Source organism: Hypoxylon trugodes, assembly GCF_022578975.1.
Source record: "Hypoxylon trugodes strain CBS 135444 unplaced genomic scaffold F4822scaffold_13, whole genome shotgun sequence".
Lineage (NCBI taxonomy): Eukaryota > Fungi > Ascomycota > Sordariomycetes > Xylariales > Hypoxylaceae > Hypoxylon > Hypoxylon trugodes.
Genome location: NW_026250028.1, coordinates 451347 through 471783, shown reverse-complemented (window position 1 = coordinate 471783; position 20437 = coordinate 451347). Strand labels below are relative to the sequence as shown.

The following is a 20437-nucleotide window of genomic DNA, read 5'->3' as shown; positions in this document are numbered from 1 at the left end:
TAAAATGTGATAAACCTATGTCTCAAAGAGGTATAGTCGTTACTGGATTGGCTAATCCAAGATGTCTTAATTTTAAGGTAATAATATCAATAATAGGTTAAATGGTTAAGTACGTTCTGTTCGTCAGAGAGGCTTGGAGTCTTCTCATTATACTTGGAAGAATAGTCTTAGATTGATAACTAAAGAGCTATGAAAAGAGTGGTTAGATATATAGGAGATGTCTGTGATTATATAGTTTATTCTTCCTTCCTCTCCCTAGAGTCCGTCACTAATTATGATCTAGTTGATTTGATTGATCTAGTTGATCTGGTACCAGATCATCCAGATCATACAGATCACTTCAGGTCATGTGATTGAGAGGAACCCCAATTCTCCATAGTTCTTCCGTGATTGGGTTGGGGTGTCTCCACTCATGGTTCCTTCAATTGTTGCCTGATACCGTTGGTTCGTGACAATAAGATTTTATTACATTTTAATATAATAACAATTTTTATTAAATTAATACATAATATAAAATATAAGAAATCTTTAATATTTTTATTCATTTTTATGACTCATAATTATATCCGATTTTGCTTTCTTTAATAATGTAACCATTTCTTTATTTTATCTCTTTTATCCTACTTCTTATCTTTTTTCTTTTTTATCTTCTTCGTTTATCATGATGTCTTTTTCTTCCAGTCATCCAGTCGTTGATTTATTAACCTCACTCATGTCAATTGTGAGTACCAGTGAGCTTGAACACGAAATTGGTATCTTTCTAGAACAGCGTCTTCAGAGCTTGGGGTATACTGTCGAGCGTATACCGATCGCTCCGGGATCTACACGTCATAATGTCTACGCTTATCTCGGCTCTTCTCGTAAGACCCGTCTCCTTCTCACAGCTCATATGGATACTGTCCCGCCCCATATTCCTTTAACTATCGAAGGTGATATTATCCGTGGTAGGGGATCTTCCGATGATTTAGGTCCACTGGCAGCTCAGATTGTGGCTGCTGAAGAACTGAGGAAGGAAGGTAGTGTTCGAAGCGAGGGTGACCTTGCATTATTGTTTGTGGTTGGCGAGGAGAATGGCGGTCATGGAATGATTGCAGCAAATGATATGGGAATATCATGGGAATTTGGTATATTCGCTGAACCAACAGAGAGCAAACTAGCAAAAGGTCACAAGGGACAAGTAGCCTTCGAACTTATCTCCTATGGCATTGCATGGTCAGTTGGTTCTCGTTTGAAGAGGGTTCGTCAGCTAACACGCAACCTATGATTACAGTCATTCGGGATATCCCCATCTTGGGAAAAGCGCCACTTTTGCACTTCTTGCTGTATTAAATGACCTCTCAACTGCCACTTGGCCTGAGTCGGACCTTCTTGGTCCTTCGACGTTCAACATTGGAACTATCGAAGGTGGAGAGAAACATAATATTGTTGCCCCATCCGCCAAGGCACTCTGCGAAGTCCGCATGGTATCTGATTTACCAGGTATTAAGGACAAGGTTGCCGAGATAGTTTCGCGACATCCAGATGTAGAGTTGAAGTTTGTGTTTGAGTACCCCGAAGCCCTCCTAGACTGGGAAATTGATGGGTTCGAAGCCGCCCCAGTCGCTTTTGGTACTGATGTGCCCCGACTCAAAGATGAATATTGCAACAAGAGAGTCTTGTATGGACCTGGATCAATTTTGGTCGCACATGGACCAAATGAATACATTCGTATCCCGGAGTTGATCAATAGCATATCCGGATACAAAAAGCTAGTCCTCCACTTTCTTCAACAATAGCTTTAAAGGCTCGTTATCTTCTATCTAGGCACATATATATATTAAGGGTTGCTTAGTAGTAACTCATACGGAGATCTCTTTATCGCAAGCCCGCTATAGTTTCTCAATAGAGGTAAATGGTGTGGAAATGTTTGGTGAAGGATCTCGCGGTTTCGTCATTATAATGTCTTCTCACGTAATTTGCCATGTGGGGGAGGAGATTTGCACTGCTACGCTGAGATATACAAGTGGAAATGGTTGAGTCAAAGTCACCTCCCAACGGGTTGTCCCCGTATTTCGCTTCCCAACCTATCATGAAGATTCGCTGATTATTTGCCCCATGTAAAGCGCAATATTTGAGAAAACATTGTAAGGGAGTATCTCAAGCGTTTGTATTCTATACATGAGCCTATAAAATATTCATCACTACTTTAGGAACCGGACCATCCCTTACACACTACGTAACAAGCATGTGTACACTTCTTAACTAACGTAACGAATAGTTCAGCACCCGCGCGAAAAACTGTATTGGAAGGAGCCTCGCTTTGATGTCAATGTCAGGCTGACCAACCCCAACAAGGAGCCGACAGTATCAGGTGGTTGGCTTACCAGACAAGGTAATATAGAAATAGTGCTGATTAAGAAGAACTAATTCGTCAATTTGAGATCGTATTATTTTATTATCCTAATTGGGCATAGCTTAAAGGTGGTCATTGAGGATGCCTCATGCGCATACTACAGGTCTACCTATGCCCGTGTTGCGTGACCGTCAAGAATATCTACCCTAAATTCACCAAGAGCTTCGTCGTTGTTGATGTACCACTTCATTAGGGGCCATCTATACATGAACAACGAGTAAGGCCCTCTGTCAATCTAGGCGACAGGGACTACTTAGGGGGATACAACCATTTAGTACAACGTTCCACCGAATGGGCCACCAAGAAGGTATGGACACCTTTAATTGCTTGAATTAACTTCAATTAGATTAGTTGCTCGAATTTGTTTTATTGAACGATTGGGAATGATAAGTCGTTGCTCCCAAGTCCACAATACACACGCTGGAGTAACTACGTGGTTCACTTATGCCCCCTTTTTGCCGGAGAGTTGAAGGTACTGGTTAGCAACTTCGACAACAGCATCTTCGTACGTTTTGAAATCGAATCCAAAACGAACTTCAGTCTGATGAGCATTCCAATCAACTGGAATTGTTGGTTGGCTACCTTGGGTAAATATGCCATCCGCGATGGCCTTAGGGAAATGTCTTTTGACGATTTCCCAAGCTTCGTCGAAGGTATTCCTTTTCGTTACTCCGAAGCTCCCCACGACGCCATCCCCCAACGCTAGCAGATGGACCTTGGCAACATCAGCTACATCACCAACCCCAGCGGGGAATGGCGCAGGACTGGTTTTGCCTGTGATGATTCCCAATAACATTCTATTGGTTCCAGCGCTAATGCCCTCTAAGGCCGTCGCTCTCTCATCATAACCCAGAGCAAGGCCGGGCATGACTTTGACGACCGCGAATTTTGGATTATTGTCTTTGATAAACTTTTCGGCTGCATTCAGAGCCCCAATCTTGCCTGCACTGTACGCTGTGATTGTTGAATCGAAGGGGCCTGGTACATCAGGGAGTCTAGACTTTTCGGTGATCTCCTTTCCGTCGGGCGGGAAGAGTATATTGGAGAATACCGAAAACGTAATGACGACCTTCTTAATCGAGGGTTCCTTGATTGCAGAATGAAGTATAGATGTAGCGCTTTTGACATTGGGTTCATAAACGCCGGTTTGGGGGTCTAAGCCTGGAGAAGGGAGAGGTGAAGCAAGATGAATGATGTAGGTGATATCTTTGACAGCTTGATCGTAAGCGCCTTCACGTATAATATCGGGCACTTCGACAAACGATAGCTTATCTGGGACACCTAACGCAGTGATTCTTGGGTGAGAGGGAATCCATTGAGATTGGGAAATGGAGCGAACAGCGGCTCGAACGGTATAACCTGCCGTGAGGGAGTCTAGAAGTACCTTAAAGCCGATAAAACCGGTTACACCGGTGATGAGAAGATTCGGAGAAGACATGATGAATGGATGATAGATGCGCTGCGTTATGGGCGAATATCTGAAACGGTGTCTTTGGGATTATGATCAAATTTGAAGCTATTTTTCTGGACATACGACTGATTAAATAGAAAATTCAGTGTAGTAAAATTTGGATGGCTCCTGTTTTGACATATTTGTTCGGAAAGATGGACTTGAACATGAACACTAATCACTTCACCACAGACACAGGAATGCGGTTATTACACAAATGAATGTGAGTATAACAATTTAGTGTTGTCAAGGCCGATATTATCCACAAAGGTTCTAAGTGATACAAAGATATTTCCAAACTACCGAGGGAAAATATTGTTCACATAATCATACGAATACGTCGGATTATATACGTGGCTTACTAAGTTGCCCACTCCTACAAAATCTTCCATCTCTATTAAGCACCCACACCTCGCTGCCCACGGCAAAGAACGAGTCATCCAGGTCATGACTTGTCTTATTGCCCTCTAAGCTTCGGTAGTTACCCCTATAGAAACCCTTCCGCCAATACTTATAGGAAATTTGCTTCGATTAAGTATAAATTCCTTTATCAGAGGCCGCAGGCCGGTATTGTCGAATAGAACAGATGGTTATCGTATCCTATGTTCTTTGCCCGATGTTGGAACAGCTTGCTAATACTTATATGTATATAGGCTACCTGTTGATTGCGCGCTGGTTCAGTTAGACTTCTGCTTGAAAAGATCGACTGTCCCCTTTATCGCAGGTAGGCAGGTACATATGTTCATTTCAACACTTGTCCAGATGGCCAAACTGTGAGAAGTATCTTCGAATCGATCCGTCGCGCCGTTTCGTGGCACCTCTTATACGACACAGACTTACACATCAAGACGAGTTGATATGATCCTTACGATACCTGAGATGCATATACTATCGCGCCATGATTGTGGCGTTATTTACACTAGAAAGGCCATGAAAAAATAGTTAGTTATGGACTTAAAAGTCCCTCAGGGAAAATTGAGGTTATGATAATTTCCTTCGTAACGGTTGTCTATACTTTGACTTAACTGGCGTAAAAGATAGTTATATCGAAAAGGAGCCTGATTACACTCATCGGAAGAAAAAAATGATTTCTTGTTGATCGATAAATGCGAAAGTAAATATTTCTACAAGCCTGCTGCGGAGTCAGCAGAGAAGATCAAGACACTCACTGTTGCAAGAAGGAATCTCAATATAAGGAGTCTCATAATCTATATCCATGTGTGAAGAGTCTTTTTGCAAAGAAGACGCGCTCGTATAAGAATAATATTGAAGCTTTCGACGGCGCCGTGTTAATGTTATAGATAATCTTGACGACGAAGAATATCTAGAGTACTTATGTATTGGCATGACAAGTACCTCCGAATGTGAGCTGGTGGGGGTCAGTACCGCTTGTGAGTACTCCCTCTACCTTAGTTCGGTGTGAATAAGAAATAATGTGTCACGCAGCAGGGTACTAGGTCTCAGCGCCCACCCCTTGTCCTACGCGGGTGGTTGGGTTTGGAGCCGGTAAAATAGTTTAAAAGGACTGGGATTTAGTTTGGAATATAATCATTAGTGTATTTTACAACATCCCTGACCCCTTCACCTACTACAATGACTGAGGTTGCAGATGTGCCGAGATTTCGTTGATTTCAACAGGTATGCACGCGTCCTTTTTACAATATCCTGCGTGACGATCTAGACTAAGTCGAGAATGAAGGGTCAATCTTCAACACTACATCTGGAAGGACATTTTTGGATATAGTCTTCATCCTAAGATTCCACGAGATGGAAAGTCATTGAAGATCGCATATGTTGGCACGGGGACTGGGTATTTAAATCTGACATCTGATTTCTATAAAGAATGGCTATTGATATTTTGAAGCATCTGGCTTCTTGATCTAGCACCACAGCTGGACGAATCTGCGGAGCTCTTTGGCCTCGACGTAGACGTTACGCAAGCTGGGCCTAAGGAATGGTTGCCTAATAACTTCTCACTTCGAAAATGGGGTGTATTCGCTGAAGTACCAGACGACCTTGTAGCCCCGTTCGACATTGTGCACTTGCGTTTCTTCGCTTTTGTCATTGAGGATGACCCAACTCCCGTAGTGGGAAACCTCATCAAATTATTAAGTGAGTACTTCCTTTTTAGCACCCTCTAACTCGCTGGCAACAAACGATATTATTGTTTAACTCGTGAGCTAATGTCACGATTCCGTATTTAGAACCAGGGGGGTATATACAATGGGGCGATATCGACGCCCAATCCATGCAGCTTCTGACTAGCTTGCCCGATATTCCTGCGGATAAGCTAGCTGCTCTTTGGAAAGCGACCATTCCTATAGACAGTAGGGTATTCCCTGGGTGGTGCAGAGATTTAGCGCAGATCTTTCAAAGTCATGGCTTACAAGAGGTCGAGGCAGATTGGCAGATAGGAAAACGCCAGTCATCCATGGCAATGCACTGGTGTAACCTATCTGTACACGAGATGATCGGCGGCAGGTTGCGACTGAAAAACCCCCAAAGGGCATCAGAGATTGCTGCTTTAGTGCAAGCCGCTGCCGTACAAACACAAAAAGGGGCCATGTTTATGTACGATAGGGTGAATGTGCTTGGTCGGAAGCCGAAGGCATAATTAATACGATTCATCTTCTAAGGATCATATAAAAATGGAAGAAAGATAGGCAATATTCATAACCGAGTCTACCGAAGACTTTTAACAAAGCGGAAGACGCCTGTGCGCCCCTTACGCATTGCATTGGATGGGTGGGGGCGAGTAAATGATACCAACACCTATTTTATTCGATGAATTATCTCGGTGATAGACAATTGCCTGAGACAACAGTATATCTAATGCAAGTTGCCTACCTACCTTTAGGTACACTTCAGCTCGGATTGGTGGACGCCTACCTAGCTGGGTGACGGGTAGGTGGGGGGTGGGTGTGATTCTCGGTCTTTATTACCATGATTATCGTCCGCGGTATCTATCCGGTGTGCATCAACGAGTCCTATAAGGAATTGATTTGCTTTTGGTGATATCTAGTACATCGTAAGTTAAGGCGTTGCTTTTGCAGCTCAACACGGCAGCACGGTTATTGTGCAGTTTGTTGTGTGGTACTTAAATTGTTGTTAGAGCTCGGGCTCCATTTATTGAAAAGCCGACATGATGTTGTGGCTTGATCTTTGAGGTTTCAAGATACAAGTAACCGGAGATATATGAAGTCCGAATATATCCAGGTACATACATATGTACATGTACCAAGTTAGTTACATAACAATGTTTACGTCATCACCTTTTCCTTCTGGAGACAGTGACCTTTAATTCAATTGGGTACGATCATTTGCGCCATAACTTCGACTTTCATTGCTAACTGATGATGATTCGATTCAGAATAACATGAATTGCATAGAGCTTTGTCTTTGTTTAATGGCGTTTACTACCTCTTTACCGCAACACCCCTTGCGCGAGATGATACGATCGGCTGCTTACCTACCGACCTAGGGGCTCAATATGCTGTTGGTTCTCAAATCTTTGCGGCGTACTTAATCTACATCGCGCTTCAAATTTCTCTCATTTCATTTTCTCCCAATTGTCAAGAGAATTCTTGATTTGGCCGCGCTCCATGACTGAAAGAGAACCCGTCAAGAGCCATACTCGGATTGTCGTTTGGACGTCCATTGCTGTCCTTTTAGCGGCTGCTTGGTTCGCAACGTCACGGCATCAACCTCAGTGTCGCTGCTTTCCTGATGATAACTGCTGGCCGTCTTCAGCAGAATGGGATTCTTTCAACACGACTATTGGGGGTAAACTAATAGCTACCGTCCCGGTCGCAAGCCCGTGCCATGATGGCTTCCCTGGCGTCAGCTACGATGCCGAGAAGTGTGCTCAAATCCAACAAAATTGGGCACGCCCGGAATTCCACGACCAAACCACACATTCGACTATGGCCGCTTTCTTTGCTAACATGAGTTGTGACCCATTCACACCTCGTGATGCGCCTTGCGTTATAGGTACCTATGTACCCTATGCTGTCAATGCTTCGGGTGTGGAAGACTATCGTCAGACTCTGAAGTTTGTCAGTAAATACAACATCCGCCTAGTCATCCGTAACACTGGCCATGACTACATGGGTAGATCAACAGGTGCAGGAGCACTTGCTTTATGGACCCACAACATCAAGGATATATCCGTCTTAGATTATGAATCCGCCTCTTACGCTGGAAAAGCGATGAAGCTTGGTGCAGGTGTACAAGCTTTTGAAGCCCAAGAGACCGCCAATTCCCATGGTCTTATTGTTGTGGAAGGAGATTGCCCAACGGTCGGTATAGCTGGCGGTTATCTTCAAGGGGGTGGGACCAGCCCTCTTGCATCTAAATTCGGCCTCGCAACCGACCAGGTCCTCGAGTGGGAGGTGGTTACGGCAAAAGGGGAACTTTTGACAGCAACTCCTAACCAGAACCAAGATCTATACTGGGCTCTTGCCGGTGGTGGCGGTGGTACGTACGGCGTGGTACTCTCCGTGACGATTAAGCTACATCCGAACATGCCGACGGCTAGTGCCACCCTTTTCTTCATCGAGCCATCGGGTGCTTACTGGGATATTGTACAAGTTTTCCTAACGAATCTGCCAGCGGTTGGGGCTGTTGGTGGTGTAGTCTATTGGCAGACTTTGCCAGGGAACATGTTTCGAATGCCGCAATCCTACCTACCAAATGGGACTGCACAAGATCTCGAAATTTTACTCCAACCTACATTGAGGGCGCTTGATAATAGTGGAATACCATATAGTAAGCATATTCAATTAATTAACGTCCTACCTACCTTACGTTAGTCTTTAACTTACGTAAACCTCATAGCCTTCTCGTCTCGCGATTTTCCGACCTTTCAGGACTCGTATCTAGCTCTAAATACCGAAATGAATGTTACGGAGATTAACCTCGGAGGTCGCATTGTTCCACGTTCTCTTGTAGCATCCGACAGCGCAGCGTCGTCCCTAACTGGCGCCATCAAATCCATTATGGATAATGGTGGTGTCTTTGCTAGTGTCGTCATGGATGTCGGCCGGGCACCCAGTTATTCTAACGCGGTACATCCTGCATGGCGAGAGTCACTGTTCCTGGCATTCTTTGGCGTGTACGTTCTCCTAGTAAATTTGGTAGGCATGAAGGCATGACTAACAGTTGAGACTAGGATGTATGATCGGCAAAATTTGACGGCGAATCGTGTCGCGCAACAGACTGTCACTGATAAATTGGTCCCTGCTCTGGAGAATATATCGCCGGGTAGTGGTGCATACACGAACGAAGCTAATATCCACCAGTCCAACTGGCAAGAAGTCTTCTATGGATCGAATTATCCCAAGTTACTAGCCATCAAGAAGAAGTATGATCCGAATGGCGTTTTCTGGGGCCCAATAAGCGTAGGAAGCGAGGCATGGGAAGTTGCCGGAGACGGACGACTTTGTATGGTGGGGAATTAATATTATTGGTGTACTCTGGGGGGTAAAATTGTAAAAGTCGAGGAAGTGGAGTAATTGGACGAAATTGATGAAAGTGATGATGTTGAGGAAATTGAGGAAGTTGGGGGAAGAAATTGACGAAATGGAGGAAAATGAGAAAAGTTCGATGGTTACCCAGGTGATTTGCTTCGTGCTTTCCCCCCTATTAAACTATGTGGGTTTGGGCGTACTTGCCCATTTAATTTTGATAGTCGTCTAGTGCAAACGTTAAATTAAACTATAGAGGTGACCCGTGTAAAGTCAAAGTCAATTCTCAATTGTTTTTTATAAATAATCGGAAACTGGTTTACTTACAATTTCACATCTAAGTAGTTAGAAACCAGGTATCGCCATGGCGTCCCCGCATAATTCTACCGGTGCCTCTACAAGGAAGGAAAACTTGTGCAATACGATATCACGAGGTTGGCCCTCAATTTCATATCAAATAATCATCGATCTAAACGATGTCTATCTTCAACCTGCCTACGCCTTATTCGAGAAGACCTCCAATTGGATCTCTACGATCCAGAATACCACACTCGACGACAAGCAAAAGATATCGTCAACGAGGAAGTACATAGCTCCATGGCCAGAGCTATATTCGGGAGCAATATGATCGAGCACGTTGGACTAGGCTTCGATATTACAATCTACCTTTGCCAGAAAATATTCTCGGGAGAGCCACTAGGCGAGATCAATGAGAGAGATACCTTGTACCAGAGCCAACTACTTGATTTGTATTCTCGACAAGAAGATCTGAAAGATGTATCCATCCAGGACATTTTACGAGGCCGTATGGAAATCGTGCAGCATACGAAAGCCTTCCAACACATAATACACACTTTCGTCACCGAGAAACAGGATCTCTCGGAAGAGTTGATCAAGGAAACGCACCGCATCCTCACCAAAGGCATCCTGATATGCACTAGAGATGGACCCGATATCTCTCCGGAGGAATATGGAGGAATTTATAGGACGGTCATTGTTGGTGCTGGAAACTCGAACTTCACGGTACCCAAATTTGTCCCTGCGAAGATGAAGGAGATGTGTGATGACCTAAAACGAGAACTTGCCGAAGCAGAGGAGAAGAAGTCAATCGACCCAATTTCAGTCGCCGCCAAATACTCGCTACAATTTGTCCAAATCCATCCTTTTCAAGATGGCAATGGCCGAGTGTGTCGGATGATCCTAAATGCCATCCTTTGTCGTCATGCCGGCATTATAATACCCATAGGGAAGACTAGAGAGGATAGAGAGGAGTACATGGGTATCAAAAAGAGATCAAGTCAGGATATGGAAGGCCATGGAGAATACGCTTTATTCGTTCTCCAGAAGGCGAACACTCGCCTTAGAGAGATGAAGAAGAAGTTGGCTGGGAAGAAGTTAAAGGACCGCTAGATGGCAGATGCCGTGGGCATACGTAGGATGAAAACCATCCAGCAGCAGCTAACGACAAAAAATGAGATTCTAGGACGGGCAAACTCGAGTTTAGGTTGCACATAGGTTAACCACCTCATATACATTACGACAAGCTCCGTTTGAAAATGGGGCCGTATGGGAGACTTACCCGAGATTTCTCATATACTGACGGATCATAAGATATTCCACACACCTCTAAGGGATGGTCAACGGTTATAATGGCTTCCTACCTAAGCTACTCTACTCGCAACAGTCACTCTCACCCCTTTCGAATCTAATTTCGGCGTAGCAACATGGTAATCATGCAAGAACTCCACATCCTGGTTTTCCGTCTCGAACAGTTTCATATCCCAGCGCGCCATGGCAGCTATGGCTACTGCCATCTCAGCATTTGCAAGATGCATCCCGATACAAGTGCGCGGACCCTTGGAGAATGTTAGCTGGTATTTGCGCCGCACTAGACCGGCCGATCCTAACCACCGCTCGGGGTTGAATACGAAGGGGTCGGGAAAGATATCCTCGTTGGCGTGTACAAGGAGCGTTGAGGTACTAATCGAGGTTCCGGATGGTATAACATAAGTATGCCCGGTTGAGAGGTCGGTATAATCAACAGGTTGGTCTGGCGAGACGCGCGCATTCCGTCCCGTAAGCCCAAAGGCGAGGCGATGCGCTTCTTGAATTACGCCGTTTAAATATGGAAGCTGTTCAAGTTGGATGAGTGTGCTAGACGGATGCGATGCTAGCTCGGTGCGAAGCTTGGCCATGATAGCAGGGTTAGCCAAGAGATGATAATGTGCCATCGTCAAGGATAACTGTGTCGATTGAGTCCCTGCCATAACTAGTAGTGTGGCTTCGTCCTCGAGTCTTTGGGGCGATTTCTCTGATTCCGGGAGTATGGAGCTATCCCGTAGCTCATGGAATATGGACTTTGTCGCTCCCTCATCGCGACCCTTAGTTTTCTGATTGACAACGGCTTGGATTTCCTTGCGGATTCCGATTCGGAAACGTATCATATCCCGAATACCTGGTGGTGTCATTTTCGCACCTATGCTGGGTGGGAGTCTACGCATCAGGTCCCTAACCCAGGAGAAATGGAGATTGAATTTGACGGCTCGTAGAACACCGTTCACATTCTCGCGTTTAGCATGAGCTAGGGCCTTGTCACTCACGAGATTCTCGTTGCGACCGAAGCAATACTCATTCAATATACTAAAAATCGGTTAGCCGATACGATAGGACATTTTGTAACTCGAGGACAATCTCACTCGTTAGCGAAGCCGTAGTATAGATCTGAAAGATTCACCACTTCAGTAGATTCTTTTGCCCGGAGAAAGAGATCTTCCAACTGCCCAACTTTGTCGTCCATCTTTGGAGCCAGCCTAGTAATGCTTCGGTGGGAAAAGAAGGGATTGAGAGCCTCGCGTCGATGACGATGCAGGTCGTGGGCCACAGCACCTCCGATTGACGTATTGATGCCCAAAGCCTTCACTTTTTGGATGTCTTTATCTCGCTTTTGACCGGGGCCCGGAGAATATATAGCATCTACAAAGTCCGGATCGGCAATTGACACTTCGGCGGGTGTGATGCGAATTATAGGTCCTATTGTGGTGATCTCAGCGTTCATGATTTTCACTCACAACCATGGAACATAAACAAGGCTAGATCATAGGTTAGTAGTATACGTACCGTAGACCCGATGCAGCTCTTTGATTTTGAATACATATTGAGCTGGCCGGAAGACATCATAGTAACATTCGTACCAGTATGTGAGTGCGGCCAATTTGGGGCCGGGTATCTTAGCTAGAGGGCTCAAGAAGAGGCGATAGAAAGCAATGCTGAGAATATAGGAAACTAGCAAGATAGCTGTAGCCACGCCCGGCCCAAACATGCTAGACGTTGATAAGATAAATGCCATTATGGTACAATGGATTCGGGAGACAATGTTCATGCAAATGAGTGACTTTCTTGGCGAATTTGTAAACTTCACGAGGTTGTTGGTGTGTGTGTTTTATAATACATATACCTACCTAGGGATTTAGGTATCTAGATAACTAGTAGAAGAGGAGAGATAAAGGACCCAACATATGGCAGAGAGGGGAGCCAATAGTATACAGTACATAGTTAATACATCCATACATCAAGTTGGTGTAACCTAGTAGATACATATGTACCTAGCAGGTACCGAAGACGGATGTAGACTGGGTTCACGTGGGTAAAAACGAGTATAAGTAATACAGAGTACCTAGGTACTTATACAGTACCTTCATATGTGTGTGTATATAATATGTAGGTAGCCTGTTGTGTTACCCGACTATCCGAGACATCCCAACCTTCTAAGACTCTCATGTAAAACTCCGAAGACAGCTTCCGACTTTACCAGCTACAATCGGGCACGACAGGTGATAAGTCCACTCCGCTATCAGTTACAGCGTCATCTATGCACGTTAGAATTTAAAATATATGGACTTTTCAGATAATTTGATATGTGATATCTCACGAACCTTCACCGGAGCCACAAGCCCGGGCTTTAACACCTGAGTCGTATTAGCTATAAGCGTCAAGTTCAATTGAAGAAAAGCCACGTACCTCCAGGGGAAATGGGAGCGGCTATGGCGGGCGCCAAAGATACCATGAGGACGACAAGAATGTTTCTCTTCATCTTAGCTGAAGTGCGAAAATGTATCCTTTCAAGGTAATTGTATGGATGTTCTGCTTCTGCTTTTAGAATAGATCTTAATGATAAACAGGATTGAAACAATCACAGGGCTGGGATAGGATCAGACTACGTATAAATATACTCGATGCATCGTAGGACCAACTCCCATGTTGTTCTCGCTGGTAACCCCATAAACTAGGAGTAACATCAAAGATAATGTGACGATCCATCTAATCAAGCATCTCACTTCACAGTACACAGTTTCTTTCACCGAAATCAAGCTAATGAACGCACTACATAGGAAACCTGCACCTTTATTTATTTTTGTGTTACAACCTGAATCAAGAAAAGAAATGCGAGCTACCTCGGAGGTGGTGCACATTCAGGTCGAGATGGTTGCGGCATTGGTAAGAACAAATGATAATGCTATGGAACGCAAAATGTAGGAATTATATGCACTCGTAGGGAGGAAAATGAAGCCACTTATCGGCTATGGTAATTGCTGCAAATAGTATGGTTGCCCAAACTTCCAGGATTATCAGTACCTACTTAGGTACTGACATACCTAGGATCGATTCAGGAGATGCCGCCGTGTAACATAGCTTGATTTTACAGAAGCCTATTCGTCCGTTTGTTATTCCTAATATACCTGCATGTCTTCGTCGTGGTACCCATAATCACTCCATCCTAACTTGAACCTCCTCATTATATATATCGCCCTATATTCTTGCAGTGTCCCACAGCATCTTCAAGAGAAGAATAACCAATAGGTAATCCCCAAACCCCTACCAATATTATAAAGAAGGACTAATGTCAGCTAACCCCTCCTTTCTGTGTGACTATTTCACCGGATTTTCATTTAGATGCGAAACCGATATTAGATATCACTCATTGCGCCTCGATGTCGCGCATAGGGATCATATCGATCTTAGGATCCTTGGTAGAGGTTTTGTCCGACCCCCCAGAAAATCGCTCGTAAGGCCCTGAGCCCCTTTCGTTATCGTTCCTCTCATTCGTACTCATTTGCCGCCTGGAACGACTAGATGCCGATTGTGCAATAGACTCCAAAGAAAACATGCTACGAACGGTGTGCACCATCGACTCGAGTGAGATCTTACTGATCAAGGGCCATATCGCTGGAAGGCAGGCTGCAACCACGGAGATTCCCATTTCAATCATTGACCAATAGATTTCCGTAGTAAGATGACCAATTCCATCTGCGTTCTGATACGGGTCTGTGTTGTCGTTAGGAACCATGGCTACCCAGGCAAGTATCTTTGTAACAAATTAGATCTGACACTTACTGTTGGTCTGTTTGACGAATATGGCTAAACGTGCAGCACCCGCCGCTATCACCCTGTAAAACAGACGTGAGCAAATAATGGCCTTCGTTACACCTAGCCATACTGCATTGGTAGCTCTACTTACACTGCACCAAGAAGAAAGACGCCACAAACAGCAAGTTTCTTGCTGAATGTCATATGAAGTCTCGAAGTCTGTCTGCTATTAGCTAGAGTACATACTCAAGTATCGTATTAGACCGTTACGCACCCAGTATATAGGCATGGCTAAGATAAGGACGTCCGTAATTACATCCGAGATACTAAAAGCTTGGAACATGGGCGTACTGGCATAACAATTGGCCAGGAGGAATTTCAAAGGTGCCCACAGTGCCCAGAATTGCGTCCCACATCGAAAAAGGATAGCGAAGAAAAAAGCAAGCGTCCATATGACAACGGTAACGATCATTGTCATAGAAATAATTCTAAAGACATCGCCACGGAATATGCGTCGATAGAAAAACAGGACCGAGAGTTTAGCGGTACCAAACGCGAAGCATTGTACCAAATCAAAAGCCCAAAAAATCTTGACATATGGTTAATTGGATGCTCGCATTGACGTAGCAGTATAAAGGTAGCTCACCTTTTCTGTGAGAATTTCGGCATCATCGGTCGCAGTCAAGTATCCCTTCGATCCTGTGCCTTGAGGAGTTGGTCTTGCTAAACCTCCCATCGCGGAGCCTATGGGATATCCCATTTATTAGCAATGCATGAATCCTAGACCTTCGTTCGGCGGAAAAGGTAGAGTTCGTACCGATAATCATCATGAGACCCATTCCCAGCGTTAAAACCACGGATACAAGAATGAGCCAATCTTCAATACCTAAAGAAGAGTATACCCTTATCAATCGTACGTAGAAACGCAAGGCGACTGCAATAACGGCGAGTCCAGATAGTACAGCACCGACAGCAATTACGCTGGCTGGTGTAATACCTCCCTCACTCGTCGAAAGATACTTTTCTTGGCCATTGCTGGAGTTCGTCTGGGAGGTACTCATCTTGACGTGATCTTCCGTGCGTGATGATGTTGCAAGGAGGTGAGGCTGGCATAGCAAAGAAAGAATCGCAAAATTGGATTTCTCGCAACTAAGACGACTCGGAATAGTTAAGACCGACCCATCGGACAAGTACCACATATGTCTATATACCTGTAATCCCTACTTGCCTAGTTCCGATCCGCCAATCGGTGAGGGTAAAACCCAGCCCCCAATCTGCAAGCGATTTATTAGTCCCTCGTTTTGTCTATCCCTTGCGTAACCCTTCGAGTCTTGTGTGATGGTGACAGTGGAAGGATTGGTGTCTCTACGGATGTAACAAAGACCAATATAAAACTTGAATCAAATCCCTTCCTTCATAGGGCTATACGTCCAGATACCGCCGAGAAATTGGATCCTCACCTCCCCCCCTAAGGCTAGACCTTCAAACTATGCTATCTGAGTCGGTACCGCTTAGTAGAGACTATGAGGGTCAAGAGGAGGATACTCCACTCGTTGACCTCCACGAAAATCCCAACACAGCCTTACCTCGACCAATCCTAAAACTATATAGGGCATATATGTGGAAGGATGTTATCTTGCTTCTCCTAGTAGCGGGTAATTTGCTGCTTGGTGTTATCTCATGGCCAAAATTAGGGTCCATGAACATAAAAGCAAGCAGCCAGTCCATTAGTGATAAACTCTTCAGTCCCATAGGTACTTTTACTTAGCTAAGTACCCACCTATGTGTATATGTAGGTGGGTACAAGTATGGTGCCTCTGCTCACAGAAAATTAGTACCCCCGGAAGCAGCGAAAGAGTTATTTATACCTATGCGCTGGGCGAACGAATATAGCTCTGCGACTACCGCCGGCATGGACGAGGTCGATCGAAATTGGGATAATATCGACGCATCCATCGGTCTGGTCTCCATTAGCCATGACCTAGCTGCGAAGCAAGGGCTACCAGCCTCCATGGATGATCCCCGCGACCCCCGTAAGGGAGTTTATACCCTTGAAGGTTACCATTCTTTGCATTGTCTGGTGAGCAACTGCGCCATAAACTCCCATACAAGAATGACGCGTCATGACAACTGACGGTTTCCTTAATTCCTACTTCATTAGACGGTAATCCGACGTACGATGTTTCAATTAGCCAAAGGAGAGAAGCTTGACGTACCCTTTGGTCACTCGACGCATTGTTTAGGTTCTCTCTTGCAAGCCATTTTGTGCAATGCTGATACTACCCTGTTATATCAGAAGGCCGGAAGAGGTGCCGGAGATGGTCAGATACGCAAGTGTCGCAATTGGCCAGCCATGCGTGACTGGGCAAGAGAACAGTCGGCTTGTATGAAAACCAACTCTAGTGGTATCGCAAACCTAGACGTCGAAGGTTGTGATGAGATTAAAGCTGGAGATGGTGTTCTGTTAAGCGATTGGCCGGAGAGGTGATAGATTGCCTGCCCGAACCTATTGCAGCAGGCACCGTATCCCATGCGCGAGTGGATAGCAAGTATCTCCGACTCGTTGGAGAAGAGTGCGAAGAATATATGCTTGAAATCACTCTGCATCCTAAGAATTGCTGGACGCGTCAGTACCCAGGTCGGTAGGTGGGTTATCGAAAGGAGGACACTTCATGGCTTATGCTGCAACCTATGGGACCTATAATTCATTGGCAACTTTAGAACTTATTACTTTTAACGTGAAGCCAGACGTGCCATCTCTTTTTAACCGTGGGTAATTTCCTGGGCCCTCATTCGGAACTCGCCGCCGTATCTTAAAAGAGATAGGTCCGGCAAAATTCAATATCAACCCTTTATAAGTTCCAAATCTCTAGGAAGTGCTTAACGCTTCGTTCGAAAGCAATTCTTAACTCTAGTGCAGCTGGTGCGGTCTTGGACGGTCTAATAAGTCTATCAGTTTGATTACCATGAAAGCCATCTCTACAGCAATCGCCACCTTACTGGCGTTGGCTCACCAATGTTGTGCCAATTTAGATATCATTACCCTCAATACTAAGGGAGACGCATGGATTCAGGAAGCCAGGGCTACCTTAGTTCTAGGAAAAGTCCCCAACCCAATGGCAGGGGACGTTGCCTTATGGAGCGCCATCATGATGGATAAGAGAGACTTCCTCCAAGGGGTTACTGAGAATGCACTCAATAGGTATGATGTGGCCCAATCAATAGAAAGTGACACTCGGAGGACTCCCAACTGAACTCCCTTTATAGCCCATACTGCAACAACCTTGGGAGTAACTGGTGTAACTTTGCGTATACTCTCGTAGGTGCGTATAGTCTTGATTTTACTGTCTCGAACATCTGGACGACGTACCTATACTAACTTGGTACTACGTAAAGGCTCCCAAGTTGCCAAGAACGGCGCACCAGTCAGCGCTGCGCCCGGATCTCGAATCAAGACGCATTGTATGTTAACTTCTGCGTGTGATTGTACTAGGATGATAACTAACATATTTGACAGACAAGCTGAACCCTGATACGAACCAATGGGATCAGAATCTCTACGTGAATGATAAGCTGCTCTCTAGCATCTCGACAAGTACGTTGTAGATATTGAAACGAATGCTCTTGAAAGAGCGAAGCTGACACTAGGTATCCGATAATAGGCCAGGGGCAGCATGGAGTGATATTCTACGTCTCTATTGAATGCGCGGCGGGTACTTGTTCTCCTGCTCCAGCACATGGTGAGCTCATCCAGTCCCCAATGCATCTATCACAAGAGAGAAAGTACATGTAGGAACCTACTAATACATTCCTAGCCTGGGAGGATATTTCTATCACGCTGAATAAGGCAGACCCAAGTTTCAAGCATACCGGTGCTTGGCAATACAAGGCAACTGGAGGAGAAATGTCAACCCCAGACAATGGCAAGACTTGGAATTTCACCACGGTTCATATCCCCGATACAGCAATTACGGGATGATTTAATCACCCCGTATCCCGGTAAGAATGAGTTATTCATGGATCTTTATTAATCATTCTACACGCGGGTTCGACGTGTTTCAAGCTTGCGATTTCGTTGTGTTGTGTTTATGTTAGTAGGACAATGGCTTGCGGGGTTAATCGCGGTTCGGTTTCGATTTTGGTGATAATGTCTGCGTTGAAAAGAAGGACAGAATAATGTTTGTTATAATCTCCGGAAAATACTACTTAGGTCAGTCATTTCAGCCAACACTGCATATACATAAGACGATGGTCCCTCGGATTCCACTATGGCTCTATTCAAGTATGTGAGAAACCGCAGGCCTTTCAAAGACTTTGGTTGGATGTATCTTTTCGCAATATATCAATTACTCGATCAGTATTTTCGCGATATGCACCCTACCCGGCCTTCTCAGCAATGGTGGCGCCTGTGGCGTCGAAGAGAAGCCTGACACATGTTCAACATTGAGGTGGGCTCGGAGTGAAACCGTTGATCCAAGCTGAATTCCCTTAATATTCGAGCTACTACTTGGCAAATTCAGCAGGAAAAAATAAAATAAATAAACAAGTATAAGAACAAAGTACCCATGTATATGTGTAGGTACCTAAGGACCTAGGTAATTGGAGCGTGTGGTTAAATACAGTATATGTTCAGGATGATGTTGACACCTAGAAGAAACCAGCCCCTCCAGATACAATTTGATAATCAGAACTGTGTTTGATGTTCAAGGCTAACAGTATTATACGATATCGCGATCCTCGTTCTACCCATCCGACAACGTCGTTCTACTAGGATAAACAAGTAGAAAATATGAGTACCACCACCAACACGATCCTTGGAAAGCCACATTCCAAATCGCTCCGATAATTCCGAGCGGAACTCCGAGATGAGGTGGTACTTGCTGGGGCGCTGGGGGCGCTTGTACCCGTGGGGTTCTCAATGACTGTGCCAGTGACAGTACCGATGACTGAAGAAACCGCTGAACCGGAGGCAATGACAGTCGGGGCTACGGTCAAAGAACCGAATGAGTTTTCAGCAACTAAACCCCCGTGAATGGCAGTTGCGCAATTGCAGACTACAGTATACATCAGTACGCGAAACACCGAAGGTGATCGTAAAATAACGTACCAGAAGAAGCCCCATCAATGACAGCTTGAAACGACGGCTCTGGGCATCCAGAAGCAACGCAGGGTTCGACTGCGGCGTAAAGCGTAGCCTCTTTTTGGCATTGACAGGTAAAATCAGTACCATCGCACCCGATAGACGGTGCATTCTGAAGGAAACATGATTGCGCACATGAAGGGATCTCGGTGAGAGCCACATCAAGACAGCTTGTTCCCTGTGTGGCTCCCCTCCCAGCCAAAAACAAGATATTCATAAGCAACCCAAGTTTCATCTTTATAAGACGATAGACCTATTTAGCAGGAAAACTGTGTCGTTATTGGTGGAGTGAAGACCTTTACGAAACCGGGAGGTTGTAAAAAGGTCAAAATCGGTTGCGACCGCCATCAGCAGTAGAAGCAAACATAAGAGAGATTCGGTCAAGTGTAACTTTCACATGGTAAGAAATATGGCTTTCAGCGTGCCGGTTTTAATTAATATTCTCCATCTTTTGCATCTTCCCCGGGTTCCCCGTACATATTTCCTGGCACTATTTCGGCGTGTATGTTGGTAGGAAAAGGTTAAGAATAAGGAGGCAAGCGGGTGAGAAATAATAAGAATTCCCAACTTGGTAGGTGACTCCGCCTAACAAGCGATTTGATTGGCTAGAAGGGTGGAGCTATTAT

At 44.9% G+C, this 20437-nt stretch overlaps 10 protein-coding genes across 10 annotated transcripts; 6 read left to right on the top strand and 4 right to left on the bottom strand.

Annotated features, from left to right (window-relative positions):
• The first annotated feature begins 482 nt into the window (after positions 1–482).
• F4822DRAFT_422953 (uncharacterized protein) lies at positions 483–2192 on the top strand. The gene is made up of 2 exons (XM_051459926.1): positions 483–1212; positions 1271–2192. Exons 1-2 carry the CDS (start codon positions 662–664, stop codon positions 1773–1775), a joined length of 1056 nt encoding a protein of 351 aa, XP_051308655.1. The 5' UTR covers positions 483–661; the 3' UTR covers positions 1776–2192.
• A 525-nt stretch (positions 2193–2717) lies between these two features.
• On the bottom strand, positions 2718–4407 carry F4822DRAFT_100076 (putative cinnamoyl-CoA reductase). The gene has a single exon (XM_051452300.1). The coding sequence runs from the start codon at positions 3828–3830 to the stop codon at positions 2835–2837; it is 996 nt and encodes a 331-aa protein (XP_051308654.1). The 5' UTR covers positions 3831–4407; the 3' UTR covers positions 2718–2834.
• Positions 4408–5451: 1044 nt separating this feature from the next.
• F4822DRAFT_435255 (uncharacterized protein) lies at positions 5452–6456 on the top strand (the record flags this gene model as incomplete). Its single annotated transcript, XM_051462141.1, has 4 exons — positions 5452–5480; positions 5542–5652; positions 5707–5954; positions 6047–6456. The coding sequence occupies 4 exons, from the start codon at positions 5452–5454 to the stop codon at positions 6454–6456; spliced, it is 798 nt and encodes a 265-aa protein (XP_051308653.1).
• A 988-nt stretch (positions 6457–7444) lies between these two features.
• On the top strand, positions 7445–9301 carry F4822DRAFT_435254 (FAD binding domain protein; the record flags this gene model as incomplete). Its single annotated transcript, XM_051462140.1, has 3 exons — positions 7445–8609; positions 8679–8955; positions 9013–9301. 3 exons carry the CDS (start codon positions 7445–7447, stop codon positions 9299–9301), a joined length of 1731 nt encoding a protein of 576 aa, XP_051308652.1.
• A 603-nt stretch (positions 9302–9904) lies between these two features.
• Positions 9905–10914, top strand: F4822DRAFT_440882 (fido domain-containing protein; the record flags this gene model as incomplete). The annotated part of the gene is made up of 1 exon (XM_051462806.1): positions 9905–10914. The coding sequence occupies one exon, from the start codon at positions 9905–9907 to the stop codon at positions 10715–10717; it is 813 nt and encodes a 270-aa protein (XP_051308651.1). The 3' UTR covers positions 10718–10914.
• A 25-nt stretch (positions 10915–10939) lies between these two features.
• F4822DRAFT_422940 (cytochrome P450 family protein) lies at positions 10940–12787 on the bottom strand. The gene is made up of 3 exons (XM_051459925.1): positions 12425–12787; positions 12004–12337; positions 10940–11947 (listed from the first exon to the last, which is right to left on the bottom strand). The coding sequence occupies exons 1-3, from the start codon at positions 12684–12686 to the stop codon at positions 10969–10971; spliced, it is 1575 nt and encodes a 524-aa protein (XP_051308650.1). The 5' UTR covers positions 12687–12787; the 3' UTR covers positions 10940–10968.
• Positions 12788–14282: 1495 nt separating this feature from the next.
• Positions 14283–15732, bottom strand: F4822DRAFT_435250 (uncharacterized protein; the record flags this gene model as incomplete). The annotated part of the gene is made up of 6 exons (XM_051462139.1): positions 14283–14629; positions 14699–14751; positions 14823–14890; positions 14946–15260; positions 15318–15415; positions 15489–15732. 6 exons carry the CDS (start codon positions 15730–15732, stop codon positions 14283–14285), a joined length of 1125 nt encoding a protein of 374 aa, XP_051308649.1.
• A 283-nt stretch (positions 15733–16015) lies between these two features.
• F4822DRAFT_99977 (uncharacterized protein) lies at positions 16016–17264 on the top strand. The gene is made up of 3 exons (XM_051464294.1): positions 16016–16425; positions 16507–16751; positions 16833–17264. Exons 1-3 carry the CDS (start codon positions 16161–16163, stop codon positions 17157–17159), a joined length of 837 nt encoding a protein of 278 aa, XP_051308648.1. The 5' UTR covers positions 16016–16160; the 3' UTR covers positions 17160–17264.
• Positions 17265–17550: 286 nt separating this feature from the next.
• Positions 17551–19009, top strand: F4822DRAFT_422925 (uncharacterized protein). The gene is made up of 6 exons (XM_051459924.1): positions 17551–17873; positions 17939–17994; positions 18068–18133; positions 18189–18266; positions 18334–18411; positions 18487–19009. Exons 1-6 carry the CDS (start codon positions 17638–17640, stop codon positions 18648–18650), a joined length of 678 nt encoding a protein of 225 aa, XP_051308647.1. The 5' UTR covers positions 17551–17637; the 3' UTR covers positions 18651–19009.
• A 260-nt stretch (positions 19010–19269) lies between these two features.
• On the bottom strand, positions 19270–20333 carry F4822DRAFT_99880 (uncharacterized protein). Its single transcript, XM_051464293.1, has 2 exons — positions 19779–20333; positions 19270–19725 (listed from the first exon to the last, which is right to left on the bottom strand). The coding sequence occupies exons 1-2, from the start codon at positions 20044–20046 to the stop codon at positions 19439–19441; spliced, it is 555 nt and encodes a 184-aa protein (XP_051308646.1). The 5' UTR covers positions 20047–20333; the 3' UTR covers positions 19270–19438.
• Between the last annotated feature and the right edge of the window lie 104 nt (positions 20334–20437).

Coding starts and splice junctions, on each gene's coding strand:
- F4822DRAFT_99977 (XM_051464294.1), top strand. CDS start 16,161: ATGCTATCTGAGTCGGTACCGCTTAGTAGAGACTATGAGGGTCAAGAG. Junction 16,426..16,506: donor TAAACTCTTCAGTCCCATAG/GTACTTTTACTT, acceptor ACAGAAAATTAG/TACCCCCGGAAGCAGCGAAA. Junction 16,752..16,832: donor ACCATTCTTTGCATTGTCTG/GTGAGCAACTGC, acceptor CTACTTCATTAG/ACGGTAATCCGACGTACGAT.
- F4822DRAFT_422925 (XM_051459924.1), top strand. CDS start 17,638: ATGAAAGCCATCTCTACAGCAATCGCCACCTTACTGGCGTTGGCTCAC. Junction 18,134..18,188: donor ATCTCGAATCAAGACGCATT/GTATGTTAACTT, acceptor CATATTTGACAG/ACAAGCTGAACCCTGATACG. Junction 18,412..18,486: donor TTCTCCTGCTCCAGCACATG/GTGAGCTCATCC, acceptor ATACATTCCTAG/CCTGGGAGGATATTTCTATC.
- F4822DRAFT_100076 (XM_051452300.1), bottom strand. CDS start 3,830: ATGTCTTCTCCGAATCTTCTCATCACCGGTGTAACCGGTTTTATCGGC.
- F4822DRAFT_422940 (XM_051459925.1), bottom strand. CDS start 12,686: ATGAACATTGTCTCCCGAATCCATTGTACCATAATGGCATTTATCTTA. Junction 12,338..12,424: donor AGAGCTGCATCGGGTCTACG/GTACGTATACTA, acceptor TCACCACAATAG/GACCTATAATTCGCATCACA. Junction 11,948..12,003: donor TACTACGGCTTCGCTAACGA/GTGAGATTGTCC, acceptor ACCGATTTTTAG/TATATTGAATGAGTATTGCT.
- F4822DRAFT_422953 (XM_051459926.1), top strand. CDS start 662: ATGATGTCTTTTTCTTCCAGTCATCCAGTCGTTGATTTATTAACCTCA. Junction 1,213..1,270: donor ATCTCCTATGGCATTGCATG/GTCAGTTGGTTC, acceptor CTATGATTACAG/TCATTCGGGATATCCCCATC.
- F4822DRAFT_99880 (XM_051464293.1), bottom strand. CDS start 20,046: ATGAAACTTGGGTTGCTTATGAATATCTTGTTTTTGGCTGGGAGGGGA. Junction 19,726..19,778: donor CATTGATGGGGCTTCTTCTG/GTACGTTATTTT, acceptor TGTATACTGTAG/TCTGCAATTGCGCAACTGCC.